The sequence below is a fragment of the Arvicola amphibius genome, chromosome 4 (assembly GCF_903992535.2).
Source record: "Arvicola amphibius chromosome 4, mArvAmp1.2, whole genome shotgun sequence".
NCBI classification, from domain to species: Eukaryota; Metazoa; Chordata; class Mammalia; order Rodentia; family Cricetidae; genus Arvicola; species Arvicola amphibius.
In genome coordinates, this window is record NC_052050.1 from 118,577,018 (window position 1) to 118,593,480 (window position 16,463).

The 16,463-nt window shown below is 42.7% G+C and overlaps 1 protein-coding gene across 1 annotated transcript; it reads left to right on the forward strand.

Moving 5' to 3' along the window:
- The first annotated feature begins 6,075 nt into the window (after positions 1-6,075).
- Positions 6,076-11,226, forward strand: Sap30 (Sin3A associated protein 30). The gene is made up of 4 exons (XM_038327199.1): positions 6,076-6,670; positions 8,495-8,620; positions 9,006-9,104; positions 10,896-11,226. The coding sequence occupies exons 1-4, from the start codon at positions 6,356-6,358 to the stop codon at positions 11,016-11,018; spliced, it is 663 nt and encodes a 220-aa protein (XP_038183127.1). The 5' UTR covers positions 6,076-6,355; the 3' UTR covers positions 11,019-11,226.
- Positions 11,227-16,463: the final 5,237 nt, after the last annotated feature.

The following is a 16,463-nucleotide window of genomic DNA, read 5'->3' on the forward strand; positions in this document are numbered from 1 at the left end:
ACAAATCACATTCGAAGTAGAGCACTGAACTTGATTCAGCTCCCCTTGCACGTGTTCTGAAGACATGGAGAGTCTCTCTGAAGTGCTCTGATTATCGGCTCCACATAATGAACACTGTAATTCTAAGTGACTGAATTGGAGTCAGTTATATGGACCCGCTCTGACCATAAAGCTATGTCAGAATACACCAAAAGTAGATAATATAAAGATTTGTTAGCAGCATCATAGCATAGGTATTTTTGAAAAGTTAGATTGGGGCTCTTTAAGATAAAGCAACGTTTTGTTATGGCACTGCAAAAAGATTTGTCAAATTCTTTTCTTTTGAGCCCAAGCTACTGGAATACGAAGCAGAAATGTTTAAGAGGGCCTCATTTCAATTTAATTGAATTATGGGTGGGAAGATATGATGGTTAATATTGATGGTCAGCATGACAGGATGTTAATTTACCTGGAGGGCAAACCTGTGGCAGATTATCTGAAGTAGGGTAGGCTCAGGACATGCCTGTAAGGTATGATCTAGAGCCAGTTAGTTGAATGAGAACACCCACCTGTGAATGTTATACCATTCTAGGGGTTGGGATCCTGGGCCTAACCAAAAAGAAGAAAGTGAGCTGAGAACACTTTCATGGCATTCTTCTTCCTGACTACAGATGCAAAGGATTGAGCATCCTCTGTACCCTGCTGCCGTACCTTCCCCATTGAGCATCCTCTGGACCCTGCTGTCATGCCTTCCCTACCCTCATGCATTTCCTCTATAACAGGAAGCCAAAATAAACCTTTCCTTCTGTCTTGATCACTGTTCTTTGCTGTGAAGAGACACTGTGACCAAGGCAACTCTTTAAGAGGAAAGCATTCTATGTGGGGCTGGCTTACAGTTTCAGAGGGTTATTAGTTCATTATCGTCACAGAGGGGAGCATGGTGGCAGGCAGGCAGGGATGGTGCTGGAGAAATAGCTGAGAGCTTTACATTCTGATCCACAGGGAACCAGCAGAGAGAAATACTAGGCCTGGCATGAGCTTTTGAAACCACAAAGCCATCTGTCAGTGACTCCTATATCTCCTAATCCTTTCCCAATAATTCATCAACTAGGGACTGAGCCTGCAAATAGGTGACCCTGTGGGGACCATTTTCATCCAAGCCACCACATCTTTCTTAAGTTGCTTTGCTCAGGTATTTTGTTATAGCAGTGAGGAAAATAACAAATACATGGAATAGTCTCAGAATTCTTGGTTTGGGCCTTTTAGATTTTCCTCTTCCTTTTTATTTGATTTGCATGAGTATTTTGATTGTATGTACATCTGTGCACCTCATATATGCAATGCCTGGAGATACCAGAAGAGGGCGCTGGATACCTTGAAACTGGAGTTATAGAAGGTTGTGAGCCATCCTGTGGTTGCTGGGAATTGAACCCAGGACCTCTGTGAGAGCAGCTAATGCTCTTAACTGCTGAGCCATGTCTTGAGCTCTGGTCCTGGGATTATTTTTTTTTTAATTTATAACTGGGAATAGTGGCACATGTCTTTAATCCCAGCACTTGGGAGGCAGAGGCAGGTGGATCTCTGTGAGTTTAAGGCTAGCTTGGTCCACATAGTGAGTTCCAGAACAGATAATTTCCATAGTGAGACTCTGTCTCAAAATAAATAAAACTGCAGATATGACTTTATTAATTATTTGAGAATTGCATGCATTGTATTTTGATCATTTTCAACTGTCATTCCTCCCGTGAACTCCTCTCAGATCCACCTTCACTTCCCTAGCCCCGCCTCCCCAACTTCATATTCCTTATTTTTCTTTTTATAGCCTTTCGAGTCCATTTTATGCTACCCACATGCTCCTGGGGGTGGGGCCTGTACCACAGCATGGCTGACATGTTCTGAAAGAGGAGGGACTCTCTGTCCCTCGGGAGCCTTCAACTATCCACATTGCCTCAGCTAGGGAAGGAGGCTTGTGAACCCTTTCACCTTTCGTGATAGAACCCTGTCTGGCTTGGTCTGGTGTAGGTCTTGTTCAAGCGAACACAGATGCTGTGAACTCTGCTGTGGTCCTGCCATGTACTGTAGACACTGCTAAACACTGTCGGTCCAAGTCAACCTCGGGCTTTTACGGTCTATCTACCTCCTCAACTAAGATGGTCCTAAGTGCTGTGTGTGTGTGTGTGTGTGTGTGTGTGAGAGAGAGAGAGAGAGAGAGAGAGAGAGAGAGAGAGAGAGAGAGAGAGAGAGAGAGAGAGAGAGAACAGACAGACAGACGGACATCCCGTTTCTGGCCGAGTACTGTGCCAATACTTATTTTCTACAGACTCTGGTCACCCAGCAAATAGGACTGACAATCAACACGTGGGACATCATGAAATTAAAAAGTTTTTATATCACAAAGCAAACGTAACTGACGGAAGAGACAGCCTACAGAAATGGGAGCATTTTTTTTCCTGCATCTTTGGCAGCTAAGCATCTGACAGAAAATGCATGTTTGACATACACAAGGAATTCAAAAATCTAAACACCAAGAAAACAAACAACCCAGTTTTTTTTTTTTTATAGAACTGGACAGAGCTCTCCAAAGATGAAATGCAAATGGCTAAGAAATATGTTTAAAGTGGCCCCCACCCTTATCCCTAGAAATACAACTTAGAGCTAATCTGAGATTTCATCTTTGCCCGTCGGAACGGCTTTAGATTAAGAAAACAAAAGATACTAAACGCTGGGAAGAATGTGGGGAAAGAGGACCCTTGAGGCACTGTTGGTGAGAGTAAACTGGTACGGCCATGATGGGAACCCCTGCACAGGTTCTTCAAGAAAATGAAAAATAGGTCGACCCTCTGAGTCAGATGGTCAATCCTGGGCACATGCCCCAAGGACTCGATTTTTCCGCTGCGGAGGCTACACGTTTACCGTGTTCATTGAGCTGCTAGGACATGACAGCCCAAATAGTCACCAACTGGTGACAGATAATGAAAACGTGGTGTCTATGTACAATGGAATTTTAGTCAGCTGGAAAGAAAAATGAACTCATGAACTCTGCAGCTACATGGATGGAGCTGGAAAATGTTACACTGAGTGAAAACCCAGACCCAGAAAGACAAACACTGTTATCCTCTCACTCACAACTGTATATCTTAGCATCAAATCTTTACATTTGTGTATTTAATTTGGGGTCCTGGGCATTTTAAGTCACGTTAAGTTTTTTTCAAAAAATTAATAGTTTTGTGATAGTGATAGCCACAATAATTTTAGGGCCAGAGCAAATTCCAGCACTAGGTGACTTCATATTGGTGGGAACGAAATCACGGTAGAAGCCACAGATTTAGCTGAGCAAAATGTTAAACTATAGATTGCATCAAAATGCAGGTGCTGCTTTAATGTATGCAGTTACCGGCACATCCAGGTATATTAGTTACTTCTCTCACCATGACCGAGAGCAGCTTGGGTAAAGGGTTTATCTGGTTTGCAAGTTACAGTCTATCGTCAAGGGAAGCCAAGGCAGGAACTCAAGCAGAGACCCCAGACAAACACTGCTTACCTCCTGGCTTGCTTCCCCCAGCATCTTCATCCACCTTTCTCACAGTCCAGGCCCACTTCCACATGGCTGGTCCCAGCCGCGGTGGCCGGATCCCTCCCTTATCAATCAACAACCCCGAAAATGCCCCACAGAAATGCACATAGACCAATCGGAAGGAGGGGAGTCCTCGATTGAGATTCCTTCTTTCCAGGTGTATCTAGGTCTGTGTCAGGCCGACTAATCGAACACCGACACTTGAGAAATTAGGAAGAGCAAAACTGAGCGTTTGCTGGTCACTTAGAGGGCGGGACTTCAGTTCGCCCTAAGGAACTATAGAAGGTCTTTCTTGGGCTGGGACTGTAGTTCAGTTGTAGGGCAGTCACTTAGCACGAACAAAGCCCCGGGTTCAATTCCCGGCACTACAATAAGCAAGTAACTCACTATAGAGCAAGGACCGTAGCCCCACAATGGGCGTATGAACTAGAACACCTACTTGTATAGGAAGCCCACAGGCTTTAATTGGTTAAGGATTTTTAGCCCCACAGAGAAGGATTGGAAGCTGTTCTGTAGTAGCATAATTCAAATTATTCTATAATTATTTCTTTCACATAAAACGAAAGGTGAGCAGAGACAATTGGAAGAGTCAGGTGTGAGTCATCACCAGAAACAATAGACAAGTGAAACAGACTTAATAAAAAAAGAGTCTAAAAATCATTGTTTTTAATGATTTTTAAACAGTCAAGCTTTATTGAAGAAAAAGTCAAACTTCTACATTTTGTCAGAGGACTGGAAAATTGGTGACATTTAAGATTTGGGGGAAAAACAACATAGGAATTATAAGACTAAGAAGTATAACAAAACCCCCAAAACTATGGTGAATTTTGGAGCAGATTGGGTACACCTAAACAGACAATGTGAGACTAAGATCGGGTTAAAAGAATTAAAAGGAGCCGGGCAGCGGTGGCGCACGCCTTTAATCCCAGCACTCGGGAGGCAGAGGCAGGCGGATCTCTGTGAGTTCGAGACCAGCCTGGTCTACAAGAGCTAGTTCCAGGACAGGCTCCAAAGCTACAGAGAAACCCTGTCTCGAAAAACCAAAAAAAAAAAAAAAAAAAAAAAAAAAAAAAAGAATTAAAAGGAAATTCAAAGCAAAACAAAGCCACCAAGATAAGGTAGGAAACGCAAAGGATACAGTGGGAGACCTAATGTGTACTGAATCCGAATCCCAGAGACGGAAGAAATGACGTGGGGGAAGGCACGAGAGCCTAGAATTTTCGAATAATTGACTAAATATATTAATCTATAATTTAACATGTACGAGATAAAAATTACCATCAATAATAAAAGTGTATTCACCAATTTTCACTGCACTATCTGAGGACAGAAACTCACAGATAACATGGATTGCTTTGAGTTTCTCGGTAAATGTTTCAAATGTTAGGAAACTGACTAGGTCTAAACGGGCTTTCTTTCAAAACTCCTCTACCTGAAATACAGTATTTTTTTTTAAATATTTTTTATGGTTTATTTAACTTTTATTTTATGTGCATTGGTGTGAAGGTGTTAGATCCCCTGCAACTGGATCTTCAGACAATTGTGAGCTGCCATGTGGGTGCTGGGAATTGAACTCAGGTTCTCTGGAAGAGCTGTCAGTGCTCTTAACCACTGAGCCATCTCTCCAGCCCCCAGTATTTTTGTTTAATCGGTGGGATTGCTAAATAGTCCAACAATTAGCAGAGGTGCAAAGCTGGCATGGCCACGCCCATCCTTCCACCCCGCCCACCACAGGGCAGGAATACACGCTTACGCGAGCACACACACGTACCCATGCGCGCGCGCGCAGACACACACACATCCGCGACACACACAAGCATACGTGTACGCATGTGTATGACTCAAGAAAGGTTTCTCTCTCCTTGTTCCCTATAGCCAGAGCTGCGAAGTTTTTGAGAAGTCCTGCAGCGAGGTTCCTCTAAATGATCTTAGTTAGATCCGTTTGCAAGGAACTCAAGGGGCAGTAGAGGGAAAAGCAGCCAGGTGCCTGTCAACCGGTGGGCACACGGGTGTGCCTAGGACCTGCCGTGCTCCAGAAGTCCGCTGGGGCGAGGAGGTGGAGATGCAGGACCCAGCGCCTAATGAGCGCCAGATCGCCCTAGTTTTTAATATAAATATGAAACAGACCATCAACTTTTTCTCGCTTACTCCCTAGTACCCCACTACTGACACACACAATTTATGCTTCTTCCCAGGAGTCGGCTGGCCGTCTAAACACTAACTTTGCGACATAACAGGAGCTAAAAACAGCCCTTGCTCGCAGGAAAGAAAAGCAAGGAAACAGTGTTAAGCCTGACCTCATACTCGGATTAGCCCGGTGCTTGGAATGGAAAAAAAAAAAAAAACTCTCATGGGCTGCTCACCGCGCGGTGCGCGCTGGGATGAGTAGTTCATCCAGCCGGTCCACACCGTAATCAGAACGGAGATTAAATTGGCTCCGCTACTGAGAACTACTATTCCCGTGGGGCCGCGCGGCAGTGGAGGGGCGGGGCCGGAGGAGGGGCGTCTCACTCGCGCAGGTCCTGGGGCTGGAAGAGGCGGTGGAGCCGCGGTCCAACTGCTGAAGTCTCCATGTGACAGTGAGTGAGGTCCCCTTTCTAGGAGCCACTCCACTCCTGATCACAGTCCCAGGAACCGGCCACTATTCCGGCGCAGACAGACCGACAGACCCGGGACTCTGGGCGTCGGACCGTGTCGCCACCACACTTGGGGTGCCGAGTGAACGGCCGCCCCGAAGAAGGAGGCGGAGCGGCGCGGCGAGCGGGGCTCTGTGGCGGCGCCGGCGCCCCCGAGCTGGCAGACATGAACGGCTTCACTCCGGAGGAGATGAGCCGCGGCGGGGACGCGGCAGCTGCGGTGGCCGCGGTGGTCGCTGCTGCAGCTGCCGCCACTTCGGCGGGGAATGGGAACGCGGCGGGCGGTGGGGCGGAGGTACCGGGTGCTGGTGCGGTCTCGGCTGCAGGACCCCCCGGAGCGGCCGGTCCCGGCCCGGGACAACTCTGTTGTCTGCGGGAGGACGGCGAGCGGTGCGGGCGCGCGGCTGGCAACGCCAGCTTCAGCAAGAGGATCCAGAAGAGCATCTCGCAGAAGAAGGTGAAGATCGAGCTGGATAAGAGTGTAAGTGGCCACGGGACCGCCCTGCCCTGCCCTACCCTGCTTGCCCAGCCCGGTCGTTGGCGGGGTTCATGAGTCCTCGGGTCTGGGCTGCAGGTGGGATTAGTGGGTTCTCCGATTGAAACAAAGTCGCTGCAACTCGGGCCACCTCCCCCAGCGCGCGCTGGCGCAGTGGTGCGGGTCCCCTCCGCCCCTCACTCGGACTCCCGCTGCCTCGCGTCTCTCCCACGCCAGGCTTCCCTCTTCCTCCTTTGCTGCGATCTGGAAACGAAACAAAGGGGACCGCGGCAGCGAGGGCCCAAGTAGTTTTCTTGTAGCCGGGCAGCCCCTTCTGGAATGGAGGCGCCTTTGTTTTGCTGCCCGAGCCAGCGTTTGGCCCCAGGGAGTAGCTCCGCTCCTTTAGGGAAAGTAGTGTCTGGCAGGACCCCACGACACAGAGAAGGGAAATCCTTTCTCTTGTACACAGAGAGGGAAGCAGAGCTCAACAGTGCCTTGGTGGGAGGTGGTTGTAAACGGCGTTTGCGGTGTCAGCTCCTGGGGCAACTGCTCCGAACCGAGGCTGCAAATAAGCCTCCGCGGTTTTACAGCCCGCTCGGCAGCCATCGGGATTTCTTTTTTTCCGTTTCCATACCCGTCTGCTCTTTTGGCCAGCTGTGAGGTTTCAGAGCGATCCATTGCTACTTTTCAGAGCTCTGACTGATGGCAAATGAAGAACAGGATACAGAATCTCCATACGTAGTGTATATTTTTAACTTGCCCTTAGCTTAGAAGTTAATTTAAAAGTGTTCATTCTGCCCTTAATTGTAGCCTTAAAGGGGGGGGGGGGGGGGGGGAGAGAGAGAGAGTATTCAGCTCTGTGTTCCCTGTCTCTTGCTATGTAACTATTTGTGATTCTGTTTAAGCAGTTTTTCCGTAGGGCCCATGAGAAACTTGGCAAATGAACGTGAATAGTTTCCGTTTGCTTTAACTGAAAGCAACACGATAGAGATAAATACATTCATTTAATTCTTAAAAAAGAAACTTTAGCACTTGAAATTTAAACATAATTAGGATATGAATTCAAAGCACATTTTAGAAAATGCATAGCCTGCCTGTTTTCTCCAGTGGTACCACTCACCTCTTCCTGACGGCCCCCTCACCCACCTGCTAATGTTAGAGCCGGGCACCCGTTTTAAAATTGGAAAGGGACATTACATCGTCTTAACAGTGGCCCGCTTAGACTGTATGTTCAGTCATTCACTTGGGCCTGTGAGGGCCAGCCATGATGATCTAAGTCTGGGCAGAAAGGAAGTTCTTTACTTCCTCCAACCATTATCACCTGAGACTCAGGCCATCTATGAATTTCGATGGAGGCTGGAGTCTCCCTGTTTACCCTGAGACTATGCAGGGCTGCAGGAGAAACCACTAGCTGAGATCACCCGACCCCGACCCAAGAACAGACCATTCAAAGGAAATGCCTGGCATTCCAAGCACTGTAGATAGAAACACCTGCCAGCGCACAGTCACCAAGAAATCCTAGAGGAATATCAGCCAATCAGGGGTCTTAAAACCTCAGAAACCCCCTCACCTTTACTACTATAAAGTGGGGACCTTTACTACTATAAAACCCTATTCTAGTTGAGCCCAGGACTCTCCGGTTAGACCGAGTTTGCAAACTTGATTAAAATAAAGGCTCTTTGCTTTTACATGTGTGACTCCGTCTCCTTTGTTGGCTTTTGTGGGGACCCACAGATTCCACAGATTCGGGCATAACAGGTTTATGCATTTTACTAATTACAGAGCTGCATTTTTCTGTACTCAAAATCGACGAAACTTTTTCTGTTTCAGGCAAGACATCTTTACATTTGTGATTATCACAAAAACTTAATTCAGAGTGTTCGGAACAGAAGAAAGAGGAAAGGGAGTGACGATGATGGCGGAGATTCTCCTGTCCAGGATATCGACACTCCAGAGGTAGACGAGACTTCTGCGGGAAGTGTCAATCATAGGTGTACTGACGATTCCAGAACCTTTATGTCAATATTTGTGCTAAGTATTAAATGTTTAAAGCATCTGAGAAATCTCAAAATTAAATACAAATACTACAGTCAGTTTACATGTGTTTGTACTCATGTTAAATCTCAGGTGACAGTTTTCATAGCCCTTGGCATATAACTTCCTTTTTTGTTCTCTAAAAGTTTATACTATGCATCCCCAAAATCTGGAACTGTTTAATAAACTATAGCTCTGGTTATGCAAATGAGATTGTTACGGTGCTGAGATGGAAGTGCCCTTTGCCATACAGATCAGTGATATCCTTCCAGCAGAGTGAACTAATTTGTATATTAATTTTTTCTAGGTGGATTTGTACCAATTACAAGTAAATACACTTAGAAGATACAAAAGACACTTCAAGCTTCCAACCAGACCAGGTCTTAATAAAGCACAACTTGTTGAGGTAAATGTAAGTTTTATACAGTTTAAACAAACCTGTTCGCACCAACAAGGGGTCAGTAAGTGATGGTGTTCTAGGTAAATGTTGTACATGGAATAGTACATTACACATAGGAGAGTCAAAGTTAATAGTCTATTGTGGGAGAATAGAGTTGTTTGGAAACATCTGTCTGCCACCTAGAAAATTTATTCACAGCATCTTTTTATAGTGATTTTTCAAAATAAATATTCAGTGAGTTTTTATTATTCCGGTTTGAATTTCTAATTATTCAGTGACTATTTATTGAACACCTAATTGAGGCATAGGAAATAAATAAGCATTTATCAGAATTCAGTTTGCGAAGTTTCTTTGGAATAGGCCTACAGGATGAGCCTTGAAGCAGGACTTCCTAACTTTCTGATTTCACTTTTGGGTTGTTGTCAATAGTTGTTGTTTTGAAGTAGAGGATGCTTTCTTTACATCAAGAGAGAGCAAAGATTTTATCCAAGCTTTTGCTTAAAGTTTGCTTTGTATAGGACTTTGCTTCCTTCAGTGTGCTTTGGAAGTTAGCTCTGTGTGTGTGTGTGGCACAGGAAGGGGGTGGTTCAAGAAGTAATAGAACCACAAAATTTGTGCACTTTAACATATTTGCAGATTTAAATAATTATACTTTATATCTAAAGTAAAAATTTCCACTGAATAGACAGGACAGAAATCTCTCTCCCTTTGTGTGTGTGTGTGTGTGTGTATTTGCATGAGTTTTCTCATTCTTCACCTTGACTTTAGGAGTTAGCCTACATTTCTAATGTACATAGTAAATAAAAGGTAAATCCAAGTTAAAATTCTTTGCAGAAAGCTCTTTAACATTGTTAGAATTCAGTATGCTAACTAGCCAAATTTTCTCCTATATTTCTTGTCTAGGCAACAGAAATACAACTTTCCTTTAAAAGTGGCACCACATAACTATAAAGACATCCCCTACTATGATGAAATATGCTAGACATTAATGAAGCGTAGTCATCTGCTCTTTAACAGAGGAGCCGAGAACTGATATATATTATATATAGTAAATAACTCAAATCCGGTCTTCTAAAACAGTTGTATTCGTTCAGAGTTATTTTCTGTTCTAGAAGAACAGGCAGCCTTCTAGAATCTGAACACACACCTTAGCAGCCCAGTTTCTTACTCGGGTGTAGCTGTGTCCACATTCAGTATGTGTAGTGAGAAGACAAGGAAGCAGGAAAGCAGTCCTGCCGAGCATCCCTCTAGCTCCTCTAATTTTCCATTCTTAAGTTTTAATTGGGAAATTTTGTAAGAAACATATAAAGAACGAATACTGACTGCACCAAGATATTTATAGTATCATAGTTCGTTACCAGCGTTTGTTTTGTTTTGTTTACTTTATATTAATCTTTTCCTGGGAATACAGTCTAGACTCTCCCTCGTATGATGTACGTCAGTTCTTATCTCATTGATATTTAATGTTTAAGAATATGTACTTTCTAAGCTAAAGTTGTAAAGTTTAAAGGGAAAAATACGTATAGCCAATGCCACATGAACTGAGTGGACCAAAGCAGGCAAAATACTTAGAGTATATGAATTGAGTAGACTAACGGGTCCTTTGAAATCAGACTGTCTTTTGTTTATCATATTTTGTTTTTTATGTGCTTTGGGGATTATTTATATTTTGTTAAAACAGCTTAATTTTCAGAAGAGTATCTCTTGGGGTTCTGTAACTTTGACAGAGTGGCAGCTTGTACTCAACTCGCGGCATCTGTTACAGCTAACATTGACTCGGTTCTCTCTTCTTTGCAGATAGTTGGTTGCCACTTTAGGTCTATTCCCGTGAATGAAAAAGACACCCTAACATATTTCATCTACTCGGTGAAGAATGACAAGAACAAATCAGATCTCAAGGTCGACAGTGGTGTTCACTAGGTGGCATTCACACTAGCACATGGGTGTCTGGCTGTAAAGAATGTTTACTGTTTTTCATATGTAGAAATGTTCTTGTGTATTTTTTCTACAGAGGATTTTCTTTGGCTTTTTTTTGTTTGTTTGTCTTTGATTCTAATAATTAGTTGGAAACTCATATAAACTGAGCTTCCTAAATTAAAACTATTTTAAATAAAGGCTATTACTATTATAGCTGCTTCCGTGTATTTATTTTGTGAAACTTAGTTTTTATTTTAAGCTTTCAGGGATTGATATGAAGGTTTTAGGTAATGATTCTTATTTTGTAAGCCTTTCTTGAAAATTCCAAGTAATTAAAGGTAAAGGAGAAATAACAGATACAGATATAAATATAAGCCACATGCTTTCTCTAGGCCAATTTGAAGCATTCTGTGTATGTACGTGTGTGTGTGTGGGTGTGTGTGTGTGTGTGTGTGTGTGCGCGCGCGTGCGTGCCTGTGTTGGGGAGGGCGGTGTTTGAGACAGGGTTTTTCTGTATCCCAGGCTGTCCTAGAACTCAGAGATCCACCCACCTCTGCTTCACAAGTGTTGGAACTAAAAGTGTGCACCACCACCACCTGCGGCTAGCAGTATTTTCTTGAAGTGCTTTACAATGTATGTTAGCAGATCTGAAAACTAGACTTACATTGATTTTCAACCACTTTTAAATTTCACTTTATGCGTTATTATTATTCATTGAAAGTGTATTAAGAAAAACAGGTAATGTCTGTGCCTCTCTCTTCCCAAAACCACCCCAACGACCCAGCAAAGGTAAGCGCGGTGCTTGCTGGGAGGGCGTGAACATGGAAAACGACTCACAGCCCGTGCTGTTTGCTTGGCAAATTCAAACCCTGTTGATAAATCTGATGTGTGCTGAGTGTTTATAATCCAGCTCTCTGGAGGTTGAACCAGGAGGATCGCACATTCGAGGCCATCCTGGCTACATAGCAAACCTTGTCTGGGGTTGAAGTCTAGATGTGTAAGGAGCTCTTTGTTTGAGGTTGCTTTATACATTCTCAAGTTTATTCTCTGTCAGTGTTCTATCAGGTTTGACTACTCATTTTCAAGTGTTGTGATTGTATTCACAACTAGAAAGTAAAGCAGCTGGTGTTTGGTTCTTAGTGGCATTTAAAACATCCGTAGAACATTATTGTTGAGTAGAAGCTATGATTCTAGGCATTTTGGAAACCTTATTTGCGGTGTCCTAGACACCTCTGGGACAGTGTTTATTTGTTTGTTTTTCTTAGCTGTACGAAAATGAACCACATACCTGCAAGAGGTCAATGTATATTTGAAAACAATATTTCCTTCCATATTTTATTTTTTTTACCTAATCCATACAGATTTCATTTTTGAATATAGCAGCTATATGCTTTTCCCTATAAAAACTTTTCTTGTGAAAAGAGCTTGAAATGATTTTGACTCGAGTACCCTCACAAACTCACTACTAGCAGTTTAGTTTCTTACACATATTTGCATAATAAAATAATAAAAAAACCCTGAAGAATAGAGTTCTGAATGGTGATTAAGCAATTCCTTGTTAAAGCAATATTAAAAAAACAAAACAAAACCAGGGTGTGTGTGTGTGCATGTGAGCTGGCTATAGTGTGCTTATGGAGGTCAGAGGACCTCCAGTTTTCACCTAGTGACAGTGTCTCTTTTTACTACTACAACACAGTATATTCTAGCTAGCTGTCCCCCGGGGCTTCTGGGAGATTCCCTATCTCTATTTCCTATCTTGCTGTAGAGGTGTTTGGATTACACGCGCTCACCACAACATCCAGTTTTTCACAGGAGTTCAGGGGATCAAACTCAGGTCATCAGGCCTGTTGGGCTAGCATCTCCACACACGGAGCCAATCTCCTGGGCCATTGCCAGATCAACTAAAAACATTAAGAAGTGGGTTTATTTCATTGAAAATTAGAATCTCACCAAGGTTGCTGTAGTATAAAGAGGTTTCTATAAAGATGTTATTCCTGTGCTGTTGAGTTTTTAATGTTATGAATTCACTAGCCTTCTTTTTACTTGTTTGTCTCTTAGTGAAAAGTAGGCTGGAACGCATCTCTACACGGGTGCAGGTTATTTTTAACAGTATCACAAGAAGAATCCAAATTTGCCATAAGAGTTGGATAAAGAAAGAATATTAAATTTGTAGAGGGGCTTTAAAAATTACTTAGAAACCAAAACAAATTAGGAAAAGGCTAAACTTGATTTTCAAAACCCCCAGATGTTATGTAATTTTTTTCACTAAAAGGGGAATTTACATAATTCACAGTCAATCGATTTAAAGTGCGTAATTTGGTGGTAGTCAGTGTGTTCACAATATTATGCCATGTCTGATTTCCTAGTTTTCCCTCACCGTCCAAAACCAGTCCGAGCTAACCACGCCCGTTCCTCTTATTGTGTCTATCATTGTATCTGCGCGGTAGGTTTATTCATTCACTGAACATTGAGTTTCAGCCTTTGGCTAGGATGAACAGTGCTACTGTAGGAATGTTCCTGAACTGCTGTCTTTGTGGCCACATTTTTTCATTTCTCCTGAGTGTGCACCTAGCAGGAAAATTGCTAAGGCATAGACTAATTCTCTATTTAACTTTTCAGTGGACTGTCAAAATTTTCCAAGTGACTGGGACATTGGTGACATATAGCACTTGTACTCTCTCTCTTTCCTTCCCTCCTTCCCTCCCTCTCCTTTTGAGGCAGAGTCCTTCTATTATGTTGCTCTGCTTGTCCTGGAATTCACTATGTAGAACAGGTTGCCCCCCAAGTGCTGGGGTTAAAGGTTTGGGCCACCACACCTGACCTGTGCTTCCCCAGCTAACTGAAGCCATGCTACTGGGTATGATACTGTAGCTTTGACTTACATAATCTTTTTTTAATTTTTATTTATGTGCATTGTTGTACTTCCTTGTCTATCTGTGAACCCACATGCATGTAGGTGCCATCTGAGGCCGGAAGCAGGCCTAGGGAGCCCTGGAACTGGAGTTACAGGCAGGTATGAATCAGTGTGTGGGTGCTGGGAGTTGAACCCTGGATCTTAGAAAGAACAAGTGCTCATAACTGCCAAACCATAGTTCTAGCCCCCGATTTATATTTATTTATATAAATATACTTATCAATGATATCAAACATTTTATAGGCTTGCAGATAACATACCATCTTTGTAGAAAAAGTTACTTAAGTCCTCTTTTTTTTAAACTCAGCTGTTATCTGTGCTTGGTATTTAACCTTTATTAGAGATTTCCAAATGTTGGCTTTTTTTTCCCCATTTTTGGTAGTGTTCTTCGATGCACTAATAGTGTAAGAAGTTTTTCTTTTGTGGCTCTACGTTTGGCATTGAGTCTGCAGTCCAGTGCTAAGTACAACATGGTAATGAGTAATGCTCTTTTTTACCACTAACCAGTTGTCGAAGCATTGGTTTTTTTTTTTTTAAAGATTTATTTATTTATTATGTATACAACATTCTGCCTCGATGTATGCCCGCATGCCAGAGGAGGGTGCCAGATCTCAGTTCAGATGGTTGTCAGCCACTATGTGGTTGCTGGGAATTGAACTCAGGACCTCCGGAAGAGCAGCCAGTGCTCTTAACCTCTGAGCCATCTCTCCAGCCCCCCGAAGCATTGTTTTGAGAAGATACTATTTCTTTACTGGTGTTCTTAGTTTCCTCTTTGAAAAATCACTTAGCCTTGATTATTAGAGTTTATTTCTGGGCTTTCAATTCTTTTCCCTTGACTTATTAGATTTATTAGCTCTGCTTTAAGTTTTAAAGATCAAGAAGTGTTGATTCTTTGTTCTTATTTTGATCATTCTTGGTCTCTTGAAATTCCATATGAATTTGAAAAAAGATGGCTTTTCCAATGAGATGTCATTGAATATGCGCACTGCTGGAAGATTTCCATCTGAACTATGTCAAGCATCCCAACCAATGAGCATGAAGTCCTTTCATTTGCTTAGGTCTTCTTCAATTTATTTTTGTAGAATTGTAGTGTTTCTGTTGCCTTTAGCTTCTTTGGTTAAATTTATTGGTAGGCATTTTAGTCTTCTGGTGCTATTCTAAGTTTAATTTAAGAATTGTGTTCTTGATTTTCTGTATTGCTCATTAGTGGTATAGAAACAACTGATTTTGTGTGTTGACCCTACAACAGCTGTGCCGCTTACTAGCGTAAGGTGTGTGTGTGTGCGCGCGCACGCGCGCGCGCATGCAGGATGAGTTATTCTAGATATAGTCATATTAAATGTAAATAAAGACAGTCATTTGCCCTCCCTATTAGCATGCCTTTCCTTCCTTTCTTTTTTCTTTTCTTTTCTTTTTATTTTTTTCTATTTATTTATTTATTTATTTATTTATTTTTGCTAAGTTGCTCTGGCTGGGACTTTCTCTGGTAGGTTGATTATCACCAATGAAGCACATTCTTGTTTTAGTCTTTTTATTTGCTTCTTTTTGTCTTCAAAAGTGATACTAAAAAGAACTCATTCATACCTATTAGCAATTATAGAGTTTAAAACTGCGAAGTGACCTATGAATCCTGCCGCTTGCCCTTCCTCCTGAGAGACCCTGCTTGTTATTTTGGTTGTCTATGTTGCTTGTAGCTCTCCAGTAATCCTGTCGGATCAGTAAGTACTCCTCTGGCAGAGCAAACTCTGGAGGAGCCCCTCAACGTTGCGAAGAATGGAAGAATTCTTTGTTTTTTTTTTTTAATTGTTTTTATTGAGCTATACATTTTTCTCCACTCCCCTCCCTCTCCCCTCCCTTCTACCCTCTCCCTTGGTCCCCATGCTTCCAATTTACTCAGGAGACCTTGTCTTCTATTTCCCATGTAGATTAGATCCATGTATTTCTCTCTTAGGTCCTCTTTGTTGTCTAGGTTCTCTGGGATTGTGATTTGTGGGCTGGTTGGGAAAGAAGAATTCTATCAGGAAGTGATGAGCTATTTATGCATGATTGTCCACTTTGTCCTCAGCAACATGGGACTAAGAGCAGCAGAAACAAGGGTGCATACTGTCAAAGACAAAAGTGCAGAAAGCATTTGGTGAAGCTGAAATGTGCAAGCCTGTGTCCTGTCGAGAAGAAATTGCTTTTCTGGAAAGGAAGTAGATGAAGCTGTGTTTTGAAACAGTGTAGCGGGTAAGACTAGATGTCAGGCTAAGATTGCCGCTCGCAACAGTTTCTGTAAACCTTGGCCATTTTGCCCACAGAACAGGAAGAAAGATGCCGTCTATGTCCCTTGTTAGTGCAAGTCAGTGTTGAGAGCAGTAAATTGTAAATAAAAACCCAACTAAAGTCATTAATATAAGTGAGTTAAACATTTGCATTTCAAGACATTTTGACCAAGTCAGAAAATGTTTTGGAAAACAAGTTGTGTGAGCATTGATGTCATTGTTTCCTTGGTAATATAAAGGAAGGGGTATGGTTTTATAATGCGTTTAGTT